General features: G+C 36.6%; 2 protein-coding genes across 2 annotated transcripts; both read right to left on the bottom strand.

Annotated features, from left to right (window-relative positions):
- Positions 1–555: 555 nt before the first annotated feature.
- On the bottom strand, positions 556–6,122 carry LOC125204367 (sodium/hydrogen exchanger 2-like). The gene is made up of 15 exons (XM_048103017.2): positions 5,666–6,122; positions 5,009–5,188; positions 4,762–4,880; positions 3,946–4,043; positions 3,383–3,439; positions 3,239–3,285; positions 2,908–3,102; positions 2,740–2,786; positions 2,496–2,562; positions 2,282–2,382; positions 2,063–2,164; positions 1,849–1,984; positions 1,704–1,766; positions 1,450–1,533; positions 556–1,231 (listed from the first exon to the last, which is right to left on the bottom strand). Exons 2-15 carry the CDS (start codon positions 5,180–5,182, stop codon positions 854–856), a joined length of 1,668 nt encoding a protein of 555 aa, XP_047958974.1. The 5' UTR covers positions 5,183–5,188; positions 5,666–6,122; the 3' UTR covers positions 556–853.
- Positions 6,123–10,553: 4,431 nt separating this feature from the next.
- LOC125208300 (inactive beta-amylase 9-like) lies at positions 10,554–13,806 on the bottom strand. The gene is made up of 3 exons (XM_048107881.2): positions 13,363–13,806; positions 11,819–12,301; positions 10,554–11,481 (listed from the first exon to the last, which is right to left on the bottom strand). The coding sequence occupies exons 1-3, from the start codon at positions 13,624–13,626 to the stop codon at positions 10,675–10,677; spliced, it is 1,554 nt and encodes a 517-aa protein (XP_047963838.2). The 5' UTR covers positions 13,627–13,806; the 3' UTR covers positions 10,554–10,674.
- Between the last annotated feature and the right edge of the window lie 2,074 nt (positions 13,807–15,880).

The raw sequence follows: 15,880 nt of genomic DNA, 5'->3' as shown, positions 1-15,880 counted from the left end.
AAAATTACCATATATGGAAATGACTCAATTATAAAGAAACTTCTCAAAATGGAAAAATGACTCAATTATAAAGAAACGAGGCAGTATAAACTTACATCGTGAGAAGTAATGATTTAAACAAATGAAGACATTTTTTTAAGTATCTAAATTTTATATCAAACAGAAAAGCAAAACAAAAGATATTTAATAACAAAGTCATAAGAAACTTTTTAATTAATCCTTTATGGACTTGATGCTATTCGAGCAAAAATATTTTGTTGTATATAATCCTCCTTTTTCTTAATCAATTTAAGAGCAATTGTAGCCAGTAGCCACCTATAATATTGCTTCAGCTGTAACCATTAACATATTTGACGACCTTGGATCATAGCATTGAAGACTTATAAAATAACCTAATGTTTACTATTATTTCAACTTTTGGGCACATTTTTTATATGATTAATGTCTCACCTATGGAAGCTTGGGCTTGAAAATGTGATTAATCCAAAACATAGTAGTAATAAATAAAGGAGTAGTAAGTCCACTACAACTTACATAATTTTGTATGACAAAAACTAAATCATAAATTAACTGACATAATTTAAGCTTCCATCATTATTCCGGAGAAGTTACAATATACAAATAACAACAATTACAACATGCTATACATAGCTAGTTAAATAGCAAGACCAAATACACAGAGCCTTGCTAATAAAAAATACACACCAAAATCTGGTGTTTATGTAAAACCAGACAATTTGAAAACCACTCTCTCTCTGATTGAATTCTACACTAATCTAGAGGCCAAATATATACTATAAAGCTTAATAATGAAAACAAGGAAATCAGAAAACTTGAATTTTGGAAGTCATGATTACTTGGCTTCTACTGCAGGCCACTGATGTACGCTTTGTTCGGTCGGGGAGCCCGGCACGTAGGGGACGAAGCCGCGGCCACCAAAGACGGGGCGCATGAAGGCGTCGTCGAATTTCCTCCAGTAGTAGTGGACGGTGCGAGTGGGTGTCGTGAGAAGCATGCGCAGGCCGCTCGGGCGGACTGCAGGCTGCTGGACTCCATCAGCCCCAGTCACGTGCCCGGTTGTGTTGAAGAGCTCGGAATCCGAATCCTGACTGGCAAGAAGCGGCACGGTGAAGGACTTGGGCGTGCCAGGCTCTGAAGACATTAATCTGCTGAGATCTTTTGATGACGGCATCAAGAATCTCACCAGCGGTTTTGTGATCAACCCGCAAACCTGCATCGGTGTAGAGAATTATTCACACACAAAGGGGCAAGGAGGGGCTTAAGCCCCCCCCCCCCACCAAGCCAATTCTGTGTCCCGATCATTAATTTATTCGAACTTCGTGCAAATTGATAAGCAAATCCCTCCATCAATGAACCGAATGCTCAGAATTCGTTGCAGTGCTGTTAAACACTCATGCCACAGTAGTAGTAGTATTTAAGATGTCTTACCACGGTGCTGAAGAGCACGACCGTTATGGTGCTGGTGATCATGATGGCATTGCCGCGTAACTGGGTGTGGCCTTCCCTCGTAAACTGCGCGGGATGAAGAAAAAGTGGGGTTAATAAGATATGGACTGGTGCCGGTGCAGTAGATGTTTGGTGCAAGGGGGATATTGTGTAAGACGGTCAGACCAGTAATGACTTGGACTCATACACTATACAAAGCAGCAAAATTACTAACATGATGGAGCGGAGGATTTTACCTGGTTGTAAGCAAGAGCCATAGATACAGCACCTCGCATAAGTCCAGCCCACCATATGGTAATCTGCAATCAAGGTAGGTGAAACAATGCAGAGGGAAGTAGATAAAGTTTTGCATAGTTGGAATGAAGATTATAGAGTTCGTACTTGCTGATGAAAGCCGATTTTCTCACGTTCCGACTTCTTGAAGTTGGACAAATATGACAAAGGAAAAACAAAGGCTGCTCTTCCAACCAAGATCAGACCAAGTATAATTGCACTGACTTTGACTGAGGTTCTTGGGCTGAAAAATGGAATGCGATGAAGTGATGGTACAGAAAACTTATGGATCGGGGAAAATGGTACGGTGTGTAATAGTTACCTGTCACTTACAACCCTCCACTTCTCGATGTCCAGAGTATCTATGCCAACATACAGAAATATGAATGTCTCAGCAACAAATGACATTGTTGCAAAGGTGTGTCTGCATTATGGTTTAAGATGTACTTTGATAAGTAGAAAACATGAAGCAAAGAGAAGTGGAAGCAGCAAAAGAAAGAACTCAACCGAACGGTCTCAAAAGTTTAAGGTGGTATTGTACTTGGTTGTAACTCTCGAGTTCTGAGTCACATTATGCCAGGTGTAATGTGACATTACAATCCCACAAAAGAAGACGGTGAGGATCCCGCTTAAATAGAATAACTGCAAGACGACTCTCATATTATACAGAAAGGTTAATCCCATACTGCTGGAATGTAGAACACTCTATATAGTCACTACTAAGTTGAACCTTATAAGCAGCAAAGAAAACTTACTTCTGCCGACATGTATGATAGGTAAGCCATGAGCATCATGATCGCAACCTCACGATCAGTTGAGTGCCTGCAGTTGATCAGAGTACTTAAATTAATTTTTTATTCATGATGCAAATTAGCTGTGAGAGTTCAGTTTCTTGGAAGTCTTTGTAAATTATGTAAGCACTTGTGAAGTAGTAGCAATTTTCAACTGTCAGACATAATTTATATGAGACAAAGGCACACTATTGCTCCTGTCACCAACCTTCCAAAATAAAGCTTCTTTATGATATATGCGCTGAGCAGTCCAAGCTGCAGTGAGAACAGGATGTTAAGCAACATTTAGTAAATGGTATTTCAGAAGATAAAATAAATTCACACATCCACCCCCCCCCCCCCCACCAGAAAATAAGAAAAGGAAAGAGTAACTCACGAAAACTCCCAACACAGTGCTTGAGATGAATAAATAAATAAAATTTCCAATCAGCTGCAAAGCTATGGTTGAATTGATACGAGTAAGGTCAAAATCCTGGATTGCATTGAAAAGCACGACCGATGTTGCATCATTTACAACGCCTTCTCCAAACACTAGACTGTAAAGTAGTGGAGTCTCATCCTGACATAGCACCTGTAACATTACAACCATGCTGCTTCAATAGAACATCAAACATTATGTTCACAAAAAAAAAAAAACCATGCTGCTTCAATAAAGAATTTTTTCAATTAACATTTCAACAGCAAACAAACAAAGCCACAAACTGAACCTGCAATGTACAAACAGAATCTGTTGCAGCAAAAATAGCTCCAATTGCTGGAAAAGCAAAAGGCGGTTAAAAGCAGAGATGAACAAAAATATTTTAATGTGTGTGTACGCACAAGAGGGACAAAAGGAAAAGGAGAGGTCTTACCAAGATAATCCCCAATATCAAGACCAAGATCCATTTCCCCAATGGTGGCAATAGCACCTGCCATAACATATAAGAATAGAGTAAATTTACATTTTCACAGATAAATAATAAGGAAAAATTATTTAGAAGATAATAGTTCTATTTTCCAGCACAAGCTAGCCCTGTTCTCCCCTGTCTTTTCATTATCTCTATCCACTTCATAAGTTTCCTCACGCGAAACAAGAACCCTCCCTCAAGATGTATAAAATACTCCACAAAACAAGTCTGTGTGAACTGATTTTCAATGAGTTGTAATTCTATGTATGATTTTTATCTGAAAATAGCATTGTTAGCCTGTAACATTGGAAGAGCACTACAATAAACTGCACACACACGGCCTTCCGTTTTCAGGTAAAAGAAATTTAGCTCAAACCATACAAAAGAAAAAAAAGTAAAAGGTAGTATATGACAATTTGCATCATGAGAAACACGGGATAGCATAGAATGATATGTCAATAGGCAAGAATAGGCTTTGTGGCAATAAATAAGCATAACTGAGATATATTAAAGGTAGATTGCCATACCTAATGATATGATTGTAAAAGATACCAGTGTACCAATTGCTCCAAACATCATTATCGTCGCAAAATTGCGGAAGAATTGTTTCTTCTTAACCTGGAACCTGATTTTTAAATTGAGTAATGAAGCGCACTCAAAATATACTCTGTGGTTAATACTTTAAAGCGTCCCTAAACTATAATGTAAAACAGATGTGCAATTGATAGAATGAAAACAGCTTCCAATTTGTATGTTATTTTGCTCTTATACTCTTATATACACCTTACTACTAACACAGGAACAAAGCGAGTTCGGAAACCTTTAGCCACCTATTTAGGGGGTGAAACGTGTGCTCTGCACATATCTTGTGTGAGGAAGATGTGCACTTCAATTAGGAAATCATCCATGCACAATTTTCATAATTTCAAAAAACGCATAAACAGTGTGATGTTTATAAAAAGGAGGTTCTATAGAGTCCAGCATTGGTGTGCATAAAACATGAGAGCTAGACATCTATTTACATGTTGGAAATCAAAATGACTTCCTGATCTTCATTTCATGTTATCAGTCAAATCCTGGTTCAGATTAACTGGTTCCGAGTGCCTCCATACTTGCCAAATTACTCCTGCTTAATTGTATTATCTTGATATAGTTGTTTCACAGGATAGTAATGAAAAACACACAACACACACAACAACAGATAATAACTCCTAGACTGCAAAAAAATCATTAATTTTAAAAATTAGACAAAGTTTAAACTAAACTGTCAAACAATTGGACTCAAAAAACTAAAGAGGCACACAACTAAGTAAACTTGTGCTCATATTATAGAAAAATCTTACCCAGCATTGAAGATGATTGGAGGAAGGAGATAAATGAAGAAAAGATCTTCGCTGAACACAAAAAGGTGTGTGTTTTTCCCTCCACTTAGAAGTAAAATCACAACTCCAGTCCCCAAACCCTGTCAATTGAGTTGCTGCTATTAACCATTTAAAGGATCAAAGATACACATAATGACTAAAATATGTCATCTGAATCACAGACAGTCTCCTGAAGCACAGAGCAAATGTATAGAAGATAAATACTCACAATTATAAGGGCAGTGATTGATTCATTTATCCAACGACTTTCCTCCAATAGATGACCGATCACAATACACGCGCAGAGGAGCGTGACAAACAAGGTGATCGAGAACACTGATTTGTGGTCAGAGGTTGATAGACTTCCCGCCGTCTCCACCACAGATCTCAAATCAGTCCCCATTGCTTCCTACATTCAAATTTTCCACACAATTTGGCAAGATTAGCATATTTTTTAGACAACTGAAGATTCTGCACTCAAGGATTAAAGCATATGCTATTTTGCTATAGATTAATTAGCATGGTAAATAGCAAAACATCACGAGGTGAATCCAATAAAACCAAATAGATTTCACGAGCATGCACTTATTAAATTCAACAATTTAATCAAACTCAGCTATCATCTAACAATCAATCTCACATTTCCTGCCCCAGTTGCGTGATTTTTACTACTTTGTCCACATCATAAATAAACATTTAAAAATATTACATAAATTATTTTGTGAATTATTCAATTCTAAATCATATAACACGATCGAAACGCAATCATCCACATCAATAATTCATTAAATGAAAAGAAAAGCAAATACGGCAACATGATTGCGGAAAGGAACACAAAAACCACCAACTTTGCCGCGAAATTACATTCCAAACAAACCGATATTACCTGCGGAGTTCGAGACAAAAAAAAACTTGTATCAATATTGAACTCCGAACTCCGCTCGCGAACGATGTCAGCTTTCGAATTCCAAACGCGAACACAAATTCCGTTTTTTCAAGCTACGTATCCTCTCAGAACGGGGCGAATCGGCGCCAAAAAACAGCTGAACAGCGGAGAAGCGTTAATGCGGCAAAACAAAGGCTATTTTTTCTCATTCAAATACAGCGACGAAATTGAAGATTCCAGAAGCGCTCCATATAAAATCACGGATTTGCACACAGCTTTGAAAAAGTTCTGCCAAAGATCTTCTCTACATTGATTACGCTTGAATTGGAAACAAAACTATGCATAAAATTGTGGAAGTGTGTGGTGTGTGTGAAAGAGAGGGAAAATCGATCGCGCAAATGAAGAGTCCATTAATGGAAATATATATACTGCACACAACGTGAATTTGGGAGTGAAAAAGAATGGAGTCTGGTTTTTTTGTTTTTTATTTTTTTTTCTAAAGATAGAAAAACCTAATTGTTAAAAAGGACACGTGGAGCCACGGATACCGTTGGTGGGCCCGCTATTTTCAATTATCTAATCCTTACCGTCGATTCTCCAGAGTTTTTGAATGGGAAGCTTTTATGGATGTATATTAAATATAGAATAGATTATTAAAAATCTATGCATTTGCGTAAAATTGAATAAACTTAATTAAAAATTCAATGTATTTAATTTATGCAATGGACTTGATATTTCAATTTGTGAAATTTAGTGTTTACACTATTTTTACTTGTGGTTATGGTTAATTATAAGTTAATTCAGCTGTTTGTCACGTGTCTATTATTGTTAGAAAATTGTGAATATAATCAAGCAAAAAAGATAGTTTATTATAAGGTGTTAGTGTGAATATAATCAAGTAAAAAAGATAGTTTATTATAAGGTGTTAGGCATACTAAATGTTTATCATAAGTCGAGTTGCTTTTCTGCAAGCAAGTCACATGACAGTTGAATTAAATTGATGGATAGGATATAGAAAGAGCACCACGTATTTTACTAGCAATTAATTCTTTGTAAATCATAATAACATAATGCAGTTTCAGATAAGAAGGAGAACAAATTAAAAATGGATGTTCAAAAGCCATTTGTCCCAATATTTTTCCCCTTGTTGTTGTGATTTTAAATTGTCATAATAATCATTAGTTTTGTTGATTGCAATTTTTTCTGTACTTATTATTAGTTAAACTGTTTAGGTTGTTTAGATTTAGAATTGTTTTAATATTGTAGTAATAAAGTAGTACTAGTAGTACTTATATTTTATGAGTACGCTGTGACGGTGATCAATTGTTACCTCATTATTTAATTGTTAACTATAATTAATTTAAGATTATATAATTTTCGATAATTTATGATCTACAATTTGTTATGTGTAATTTTTATTTTTATTAATTAAATAAAAAAAGATAAAAAAAACTATCAAATTAGGGTTTTGGATGAAAATGTCAATATAATATTTCAAAAATATCAACACAATGCTTGAGAATGACAACACAATGCTTTGAGAATATTAACACATAGCTCATATTGACATTTTACGTGTATTATATTGATATATTTTGTATATCATGTTGACATTTGTTGTTGTACGAAAAAAATGAAAATTTTCAATTTTTTTTAAAATTTTGATATCGGAACATATGCAAGTGAGATATCGTTAGAATCCTCATGAAATTATGTTTAATTTGATATATATGTTGTGCAAAAAAATAATTTAAATCAAGAATGTTATATGCATTTTAAAGTTATGAGATAGTATTTTTTAAAAGTTAGTTACAACTAATTTGTTGTAAATTGACCTTAATACCCTTATTGATGTTTTTATTGATCGTATTGATATTCCGGAGTGGTTGTAAATTGACCTTAATACCCTTATTGATATTTTTTTGATCGTATGATATTCCGGAGCTAATGATGTAGGCCCTTAATTTGAATATTTAATGGCTATTATTTAGTTGTGGTTAACAATTAATTATTGAGTTATCAATATAACACTCCCTCGTTGTGACATGTGTAGTAAGTATTTAGTTTTGTTTCGTCTTGAGTATCCCACGTCATATATAGTTTTCTTGTTGCGTTTTAAAATTATCTTAATTATGACTGTATTTTATGAGTATATTGTGCCATTTCTGCCACACATAGTTTTGTTATTGCGTTTTAAAATTATCTTAATAATAATGATTGCTACGACTATCTTGTGCCATGTACTATAGTTTTGTTGCTGCGCTCTTCAATTATTTTAATAATGATATACACTAGCGTTGTGCCATAGTTTTGTTGTTGCCTTTTTCAATTATTTTATGTTTTAATGTGAAGCAAAGGCCATGATACATGTTTTGGTTACGACAGAGAATAAGTGTTTTCAATTATATTGAATTTGTTTTTAGTGACACACGAGGGCCCTAATTCATCCAAATACCTACATTCATTAATAATGTTATGGCACGTGCAATGAAGCTAAGGCTCCTTTCTTTAATCAATCTATCTATGGGCCATGCTATTTGTATTTGAGGCCAAAATATAACATAAACAAAGGTAAAATAAACAAACATTTATATAATTTGATTTTTTTTATCACTTGCCACATGTAATACTCCTAATTGCGATTCGCATGGCCCATGCGTTCGGGGAAGAACATCCCACACAGTCGCAACTCACACGGCCTATGTGGATTGAAAGGGAGGCGGACAACGTGCTAGATGCATGGATCGTGCACAAGGCCGTTACATAGCGAAGCCCTAGACTTTCATCATCTTATGATTATTTTTCCTCACTTTTTTTAAGTTGAACTCTTGACTAATGATGTGAATCCGGGTATTCACAATCATAGGATGCAACGACATCGAGGGCCATGGGTTGATTGGGGTCCGAAAAGAAGGTGGAGATATGGCAAGGAGCCAAGCCAGATGCGGAGGTCTGACTCAAATCAGAATTTTCCTATTAAGATGATGTCCAAATTCTCTTCTAAGACCACCATTGTCTTCATCGTCAAAATAGCTTCGCGTGAGTACCTTACACGCCTCAATCGGAGCCCGGACGAGGAAGTTATGGTCGTTTTACAAAAGTCGCGCAGTCCAACAAGCAAAACGCCCGACCACAGAGAATTTGCCCGGCCTGGAGAAGAAAAACGCCCGACCCGGGCGTTTTTGTGCGATTTTCGAATTTTGCTCATTTTTCCTCTTTTGTTTTGCACTTTTAACCTCTAGTATAAATACCCATGTCTAGGGTTTTTGTCATTAGCTTTTGAATATTTGTAAGAGACAATTTCTCCATATTTGAAAGCTCATAATGTGAATCCTCTAGATTGAAGACTCATGAATTTGCCCCGGACTTATTCTTGTAAATAAACCCAACAAATAAACAAGATAAACCAAGAAATGGAACAAGAAAAATGGATAAAAGGATAGAGGATGGATTAGTGTTATGATTTAGGTGAAGAACAAGAAAGAAATCCCAAAGGCACTTTCACATACAAACACCTAATGGCTCCACAAACTAGCAACACAAGAACTAGCAAGCATACCTTTACAATCAACCTTAGCCCGGCAAAAGATCGAATGCAACCCGAAGGAATTTGATAAGTCTTCAAAAGATGAAGAAGGTGAGCTCTGAAATATGGAGAAATGGTCTCTTACAAATATTCAAAAGCTGAGAATGAAAACCCTACAAAAGAGTATTTATACTAAAACAAAAGTAATAGGGAAAATAGTCTTTAAAATCTTTAAAAATGGCATTTTCGGGCAAAACGCCCGGCCCGGGCGTTTTGGGGCTTGCCCGGGCGTTTTCTCTGTGGCCGGGCATTTTTTGGCAGCTCTGCGCGACTTTCGTCAAACGGCCATAACTTCCTCATTCGAGCTCCGATTGAGGCGTGTAAGGTACTCACGTGAAGCTCTTTTGACGATGAAGATAATGGTGGTCTTAGAACAGCATTTGGACATCATTTTGATAGACAAATTCTGGTTTGAGTCAGACCTTCGAATCCGGCTTGGCTCCTTGCCATATCTCCACCTTCTTTTCGGACCCCAATCAACCCATGGCCCTCGATGTAGTTGCATCCTATGATTGTGAATACCCGGATTCACATCAGCTCATCTTCTTCATCTTTTGAAGACTTATCAAATTCCTTCGGGTTGCATTCGATCATTTGCCGGGCTAAGGTTGATTGTAAAGGTATACTTGCTAGTTTTTGTGTTGCTAGTTTGTGGAGCCATTAGGTGTTTGTATGTGAAAGTGCCTTTGGGATTTCTTTCTTGTTCTTCACCTAAATCATAACACTAATTCATCATCTATCCTTTTATCCATTTCTTGTTCCATTTCTTGGTTTATCTTGTTTATTTATTGGGTTAATTTACAAGAACAAGTCCGAGGCAAATTCATGAGTCTTCAATCTAGAAGATTCACATTTAACTAATTTCTCCTCGAGACTTGTATGAATTAAAATACTTGCCGGGCCCGTATGTAATCCTCGAAAGGCTCAAGCTCATGTTCGACTAACAATTTTTATTAATTTTTTCTTCATATAATAATAGATATTTGATATTTGATATTTTATGTAAATTATTGTACAGAAGCCCCTAATACCGAAAGAAATCATTGGAATATTCTCAGCCTATGGAAATAATTCATCGTCCACCCCCGGTTAAATCAATGAGTACGGTTTCGTTGATATTAATCGTCATCGTAAAGATGTGCATCTAGCTTGTGTTTGCAAGTTCGTTGAGTCGTAAATAGTATCGGGCCACATGATAAATAGTTAGCTCGCGCTTCGAGGCTTCGAGCTCCAACTTACAGAAACGGCCTCTAATAATACTAAGAGGTCGAAATGTTTGCCAAAAAGGGAAAAGAATAACACTCACTGCAAAACAGTTTTAAATTTGCCTCTTATAATATCAATGCATCATCTCTATCTCTATCTACATTATATATATATATATATATGCAGTTTGCAGGCGAAACAAACCTACAACAGAACCCTACGTTGTCTGAACTTCAGACCGGCTGGTGAGCCGGACGAACTGTGCGAACGGAGAAAAGTGCTCCGGTGAGAAGAAGGAAGCACCCATTCTCTGGTATGTGAACGTGTCCACCAGTGCGTTCGCGTCCAGTACCGTCTTCTTGATCTGATCAAAGCCCCCGGAGAGGCCCGAGGGCAACGAGTTCTGGCCAGACACCGTCACCCCATGCTCTCTGCACGAAGCCGTTATCTCCTTGAGTAGCGACTGTGGGCTAGACAGGATCTCAGCCGGCTGGTTCTCATCGGTTAGGTCCATCCCGGGGAGAATCATGCTGCAGGCATTTCTAGAGAAGATTCTAGCAACACCATCGTAACCATCCCGGTTGGCAGCGCTGTAGAACCCAGCTGTGAGCTCAGCTGGGCGGGAACGGGTCCGATGCCAAGAGTGGATGAGAGGAACTTTACCGGACACGGCAATGCCGGCGTCTTTGAAGGTCGAAGCAGCGAGGGACAAGATACGGTCGCCATGAGATAATAGCTGACTCGAATACCAGGAGAGGAAGAAATCGCCGTAGGGTGTCTCCCAAGATCCGCCGTTTTCAGCAAAGAAGCCGTCGGAGAGTGGAGATTGGTCGTTGCTGGGGGTGTCGTGGGGACCACCAAGACCCCATAGAGGACTTCCATTCGTCTCAGCATGCTGCTTCAGATTTTTAAGCATGTATCTGTCATAACACTGGAATTCTCCGGCTCCGCGGTTGCTTTTGTCAAGCGGGTGATGAGATGGATATCGAAGCTCGCCATCCGGTCCGAGCCCGATCGATACTCTCTGTTGAACATAAGAAAGGGCCAAGTAAAATCAGTAAAATATAGTGTTTGCTAGTTCAAATTTAATGACTAACATCACAAAAACTTGTGTAAGACGGTTAGACAAGTAAGATGTACAGGCATGTCAAACATCCGGATTCAAGTGCATATCCAATTGCACATCGGTGTTTCATAGTGTTTGGATCCGGATCATGACAGTCCGAAAAAATCATAATCCCTAAGACTGTCTTATACGAGAGTCTCTCTTACTCGATCAAAATGAAAGCAATTTTAATCAGCAAAAGCAGAGCTGTAAGTTCAAACGACGCATCCTTATACTGTTGAGCAAGAGAGCTTACCGTGATAGTAGAACCCAACAAAGGCGAGAAGGTAGCTTTGAAGTTATCACAAAAATCTCTGTACACTTGGACTGGAGTTTTTCCATCTAAAACAGGAACTTCATCCACGGCAAATGAAAGACAATCTATGCACTGTTGTCCCGACCTATCGGCAAAGTAGATGTCCGGATCACTTTCACCAATTCGAGAAACCCATTCTGGGAGGCGAATCTTACATTCTTCTGAAGCATGGAAACACAGAGAGACATGAAGCTCAAGGCCCAATTTTTGGACCATTTCCACAACAGCAAGATAGCTTGTCCATTCATATTTCCCCATAGCTTCCTTCTCAGCTACTCCCCACCAAACCGGTAGCTCAACACCCTTCACACCCAATACTTTCAAAGCCTTCAGCCCTGCAGCAATTGCTCGTGCACGGCTTATCTTATTAGATTTGGAGACTGTATCAAGAGGCAGACCAACAAATAACTTGATCCCATCAACCTGCAATCCAAGGTAAAAAAGCCTGTCATGTATCTATCTTTACAAATTTTTAAAAGAAGAAAATCATCTCGAGAGTACAGCATTTACATTCCTATTGATATCAAATGGGAAGCACATGGATATCAAGTACGACGAAGTCACGTTGATTTTTTACCTTTTAAAGGAGAAATTCGATTGAATGGAACATATAAGCATACACATTCTTATCAATCACAATACCGACGGGAAGCACATCGAATACCAAGGAGAATGCCACACACAAGTATGATGGCGCCACATTGATTTTGATGAGTTTATAATCAGTTAAACTCAGCTTTTGGAAGTGAAATTTATGCAACGGAACCGAGTAAGGGACATGTTAAAACGAAGAATAATGCCCCACACAAGAAGGATGAAGCCACATTGAAGTTGATGACTTTATATTCAGCTTTTGGAGGTGAAATTCGATGCAACAGAACAAATTCAATAAACATTATACTCCCTCCGTCCCTTGTTACTCGCACTTTTCATTTTAGGCCGTAAATTTGCGATTGATTTTTTCGGGTAATAAAATTAGAATTTTAAGTGTAATGAGACACCACTTAATAAAGGACCTCTTAACTTAAACTAACATATTAATTAAATGCATTAATTCTAACTTAAACTATAAATAGTGTAAGGAGTTTGTGACGAGCCGAAAAGCAACAGTGCAAGTAACATGGGACGGAGGGAGTACATTCTAATCGATCTCAAAACCCAAAAAAATGACATACTCAAACGAAGAATATTGCCCCAGGAAGTATGATGAAGCCACATTGATTTTAGATGAGTTTATTGGCAGACAAATTCATCGTTTGCTTATTTTTAGAACATTTAAGACCTTATATTGGCTCCTGTAGTAGATAATTCAAGGAGAACTCTAGCAGCAACCACAAAAACGTAACAAAAATCCTAAATCCTAATTCCAAATTTCTCATCCAGCCATTAATAAACAAAAGATCAATATATACCATTTCTCAACACTTCAAATTCAACCCTAAAAAAGAAAAAAATTGGGCCTTAACACGCGAGAGATAACTTACAAGCTTGGTTCTTGAAATTATTGGAGTTCTCTCAGAATTGACAGCATCTGCAGTTTGAGCAGCAGCAGAGGCTCTGAGAGTGAAACCCGCAGCAGATTTCCACTGCAATTTCAAGCTTTGATTCTGAACGAAGCAACATGCCTTCGATTTATTGTTCTTCAAATTACAGATTTCAGCACCCAAATTCTTGCTAAAACTAAACAGCCCAGCGTCACAGCTTCTTCCCGAATTCACCTGGGAGCTTCGAATCACTGAAATCTCCATGTTTGCATAGAATCCAGGTAAAAAATTAAATCTTCGAGGAAATCGACTTAGTTTCTGGTGGAAATCGTCTCAAATTCTCTACTCGAATCGGCGATTATTGGGGGAAAAGGGCTTGATTTTGAATCGAGAATTTGAGATAAAAATAAATAAAATGAATGAAATGGAGAAGAATGATGGAAACTAATTATAGTTGATTTTTTATAAAATTTTAATGGAATATATTTTGGTTGATTAAACAAAACGCTAGTAATTTGTGGACCACATCAAAAAATTAAGGTGCAAGTATTATTTTTCTTTGATAATCTTTTCCATCAAAACAGTAATTTTGTTTTTATTTTCTAAATACAACTACTAGTATTATTTTAAATATAATCTTGATCCAAAAAAGATATTTTTTCACCAGTAAAACTCGTAATTTGAAGAGGAAAAAAACTAATGGTTTGATTTGAGGAAATAAGTTTTGTTAATTTTCAATTGTGTATGAGTTTTGTAATTTCCCTTTTCCGACAAATAAAATCCCAATTAATTTGGATCACAGGATATTTTTATGTGGATAAGAAAGACGTGGAGACCGATGACATGTACTGATAAAAACATTTAAATTTTTTTTTATTACCATTTGTGGTTTTAAATTGGGTAAAATATGACCTGACACGTGGCAATGCCCATATGCAATATGACTAGTTGCTGACTCACTTCCCACACAGTTCGATTCTGTGACAGTACAATATTGAGGAGGTTAATATTATTGAGAAGAATACAATATAATAATGGAAATTGTTATTAATATCTTTACAAAAATATTGCACAAACCTCAAAATCTGAGCTGCAATTAACTGTGGATAAGGTTTTGTACAATAGTGTGAGCTGTTCATGTTGGATTCTTATTCTTATAAAAATATAGGAGTAATTAATAGTACTAGTGTGATCTTTTATGCTTGATCTTGATAAAAATAAATAATCGAAAAAATAATGAATTTTAGTACTCTGGTTTATTTCCTAACTTTTAAAAATGACAAATTATATGATAATTCAAATATTTTTATCAATTATCTCATAATTTATAATTTGGGAAAATTATGGATGCTTTAATTTAGCAAATGAAAAAATATGATGCGAACAAAATATTCAACTATTTAAATAAAAGTTAAGTACTATTTTGGTACTAAATATATGGCCGATGTACGATTTTTGTCCAGAACATTCACTTTTTGAAAATCAAATTCAAAACATACGAAAAAGCTATTTTTACGATTTCCGTCATTTTTACAGTCAACCGTCAATTAGTCCAAATTTGACCCGATTAGACTTAATCTAAGGTTGTTAGTTGGTTAATAATAGTAATAGTAATTTTGCTAAACAACACAATTTTTAATATTTGAATTTGAATAACAAATCTTCTAGATTCACTTAAATTATCTCTTAAATTTTCATTTGAGAAAAAAAACGAAACGTCAAACTCTCTCTTATCTCTTGTCATTATCCTAAGAAACCCTAGTTCCGATTCCTACCAATTATTGCGTTGGTTGCTATGAGCTGAAAGTCGCCGTACCCAAACTCCTGTTCCAGCGACGGTCTCGTCGACGTGAAAGCCGCATATGCGAGGAAGAGGGAGTCCACACATCCGCCTGAAAATGAAGCCGAAGAAGGTCCGTCGGCTACTGGTAGTTCTGAAAAGAACAATTCTTCCAGTTGGCGACGTCGGGGTTTCTGGGTTCTTCTAACCCTGGTTCTCACGCGGAAGTCCATTCTTCTCCGATTCTAGAAGTTGAAGACAACATTGAATACTTGGTTTTGCTGGTTTGGGATTTGATGGTGTTAGGGTTGATATAGTGCCTATAACAAAAAAAAATTGAATGTAATTCGGCACTTGGTGTGGTTAAATGTTCATGAACAATTCGAAGTAGAAAATGAATATAAATGACTACTTTGTCTCGTAATTTATTGTCCATTTATTGCCTCAATTTAATGTTAGTTTATTGACATGATTATTGTCTCACCGACGACAAAGAAGTAATCATATAATTGTTAACTTGTCACAACTATGTATAATATATCAAACCAACAACCACTAGAAAATTTTTTGGCTATAAGTTTGCACTGCGTGTGGTTAAATGTTCACGACCAATTGGAAGTAGATAATGAATATGAAGGACTACTTTGTCTTGTAATTTGTTGTCCATTTATTTTATTTAAAATTTACATGTAATCCCAAATATATTTTTTTTTAAATCAAAATTAGCTACAGTAATGA

Source organism: Salvia hispanica, chromosome 6, assembly GCF_029641045.1.
Source record: "Salvia hispanica isolate PSC_SH4W2 chromosome 6, Shi_PSC_v1, whole genome shotgun sequence".
In the NCBI taxonomy this organism is placed as follows: Eukaryota; Viridiplantae; Streptophyta; class Magnoliopsida; order Lamiales; family Lamiaceae; genus Salvia; species Salvia hispanica.
This window is presented reverse-complemented; position numbering and strand designations above follow the sequence as displayed.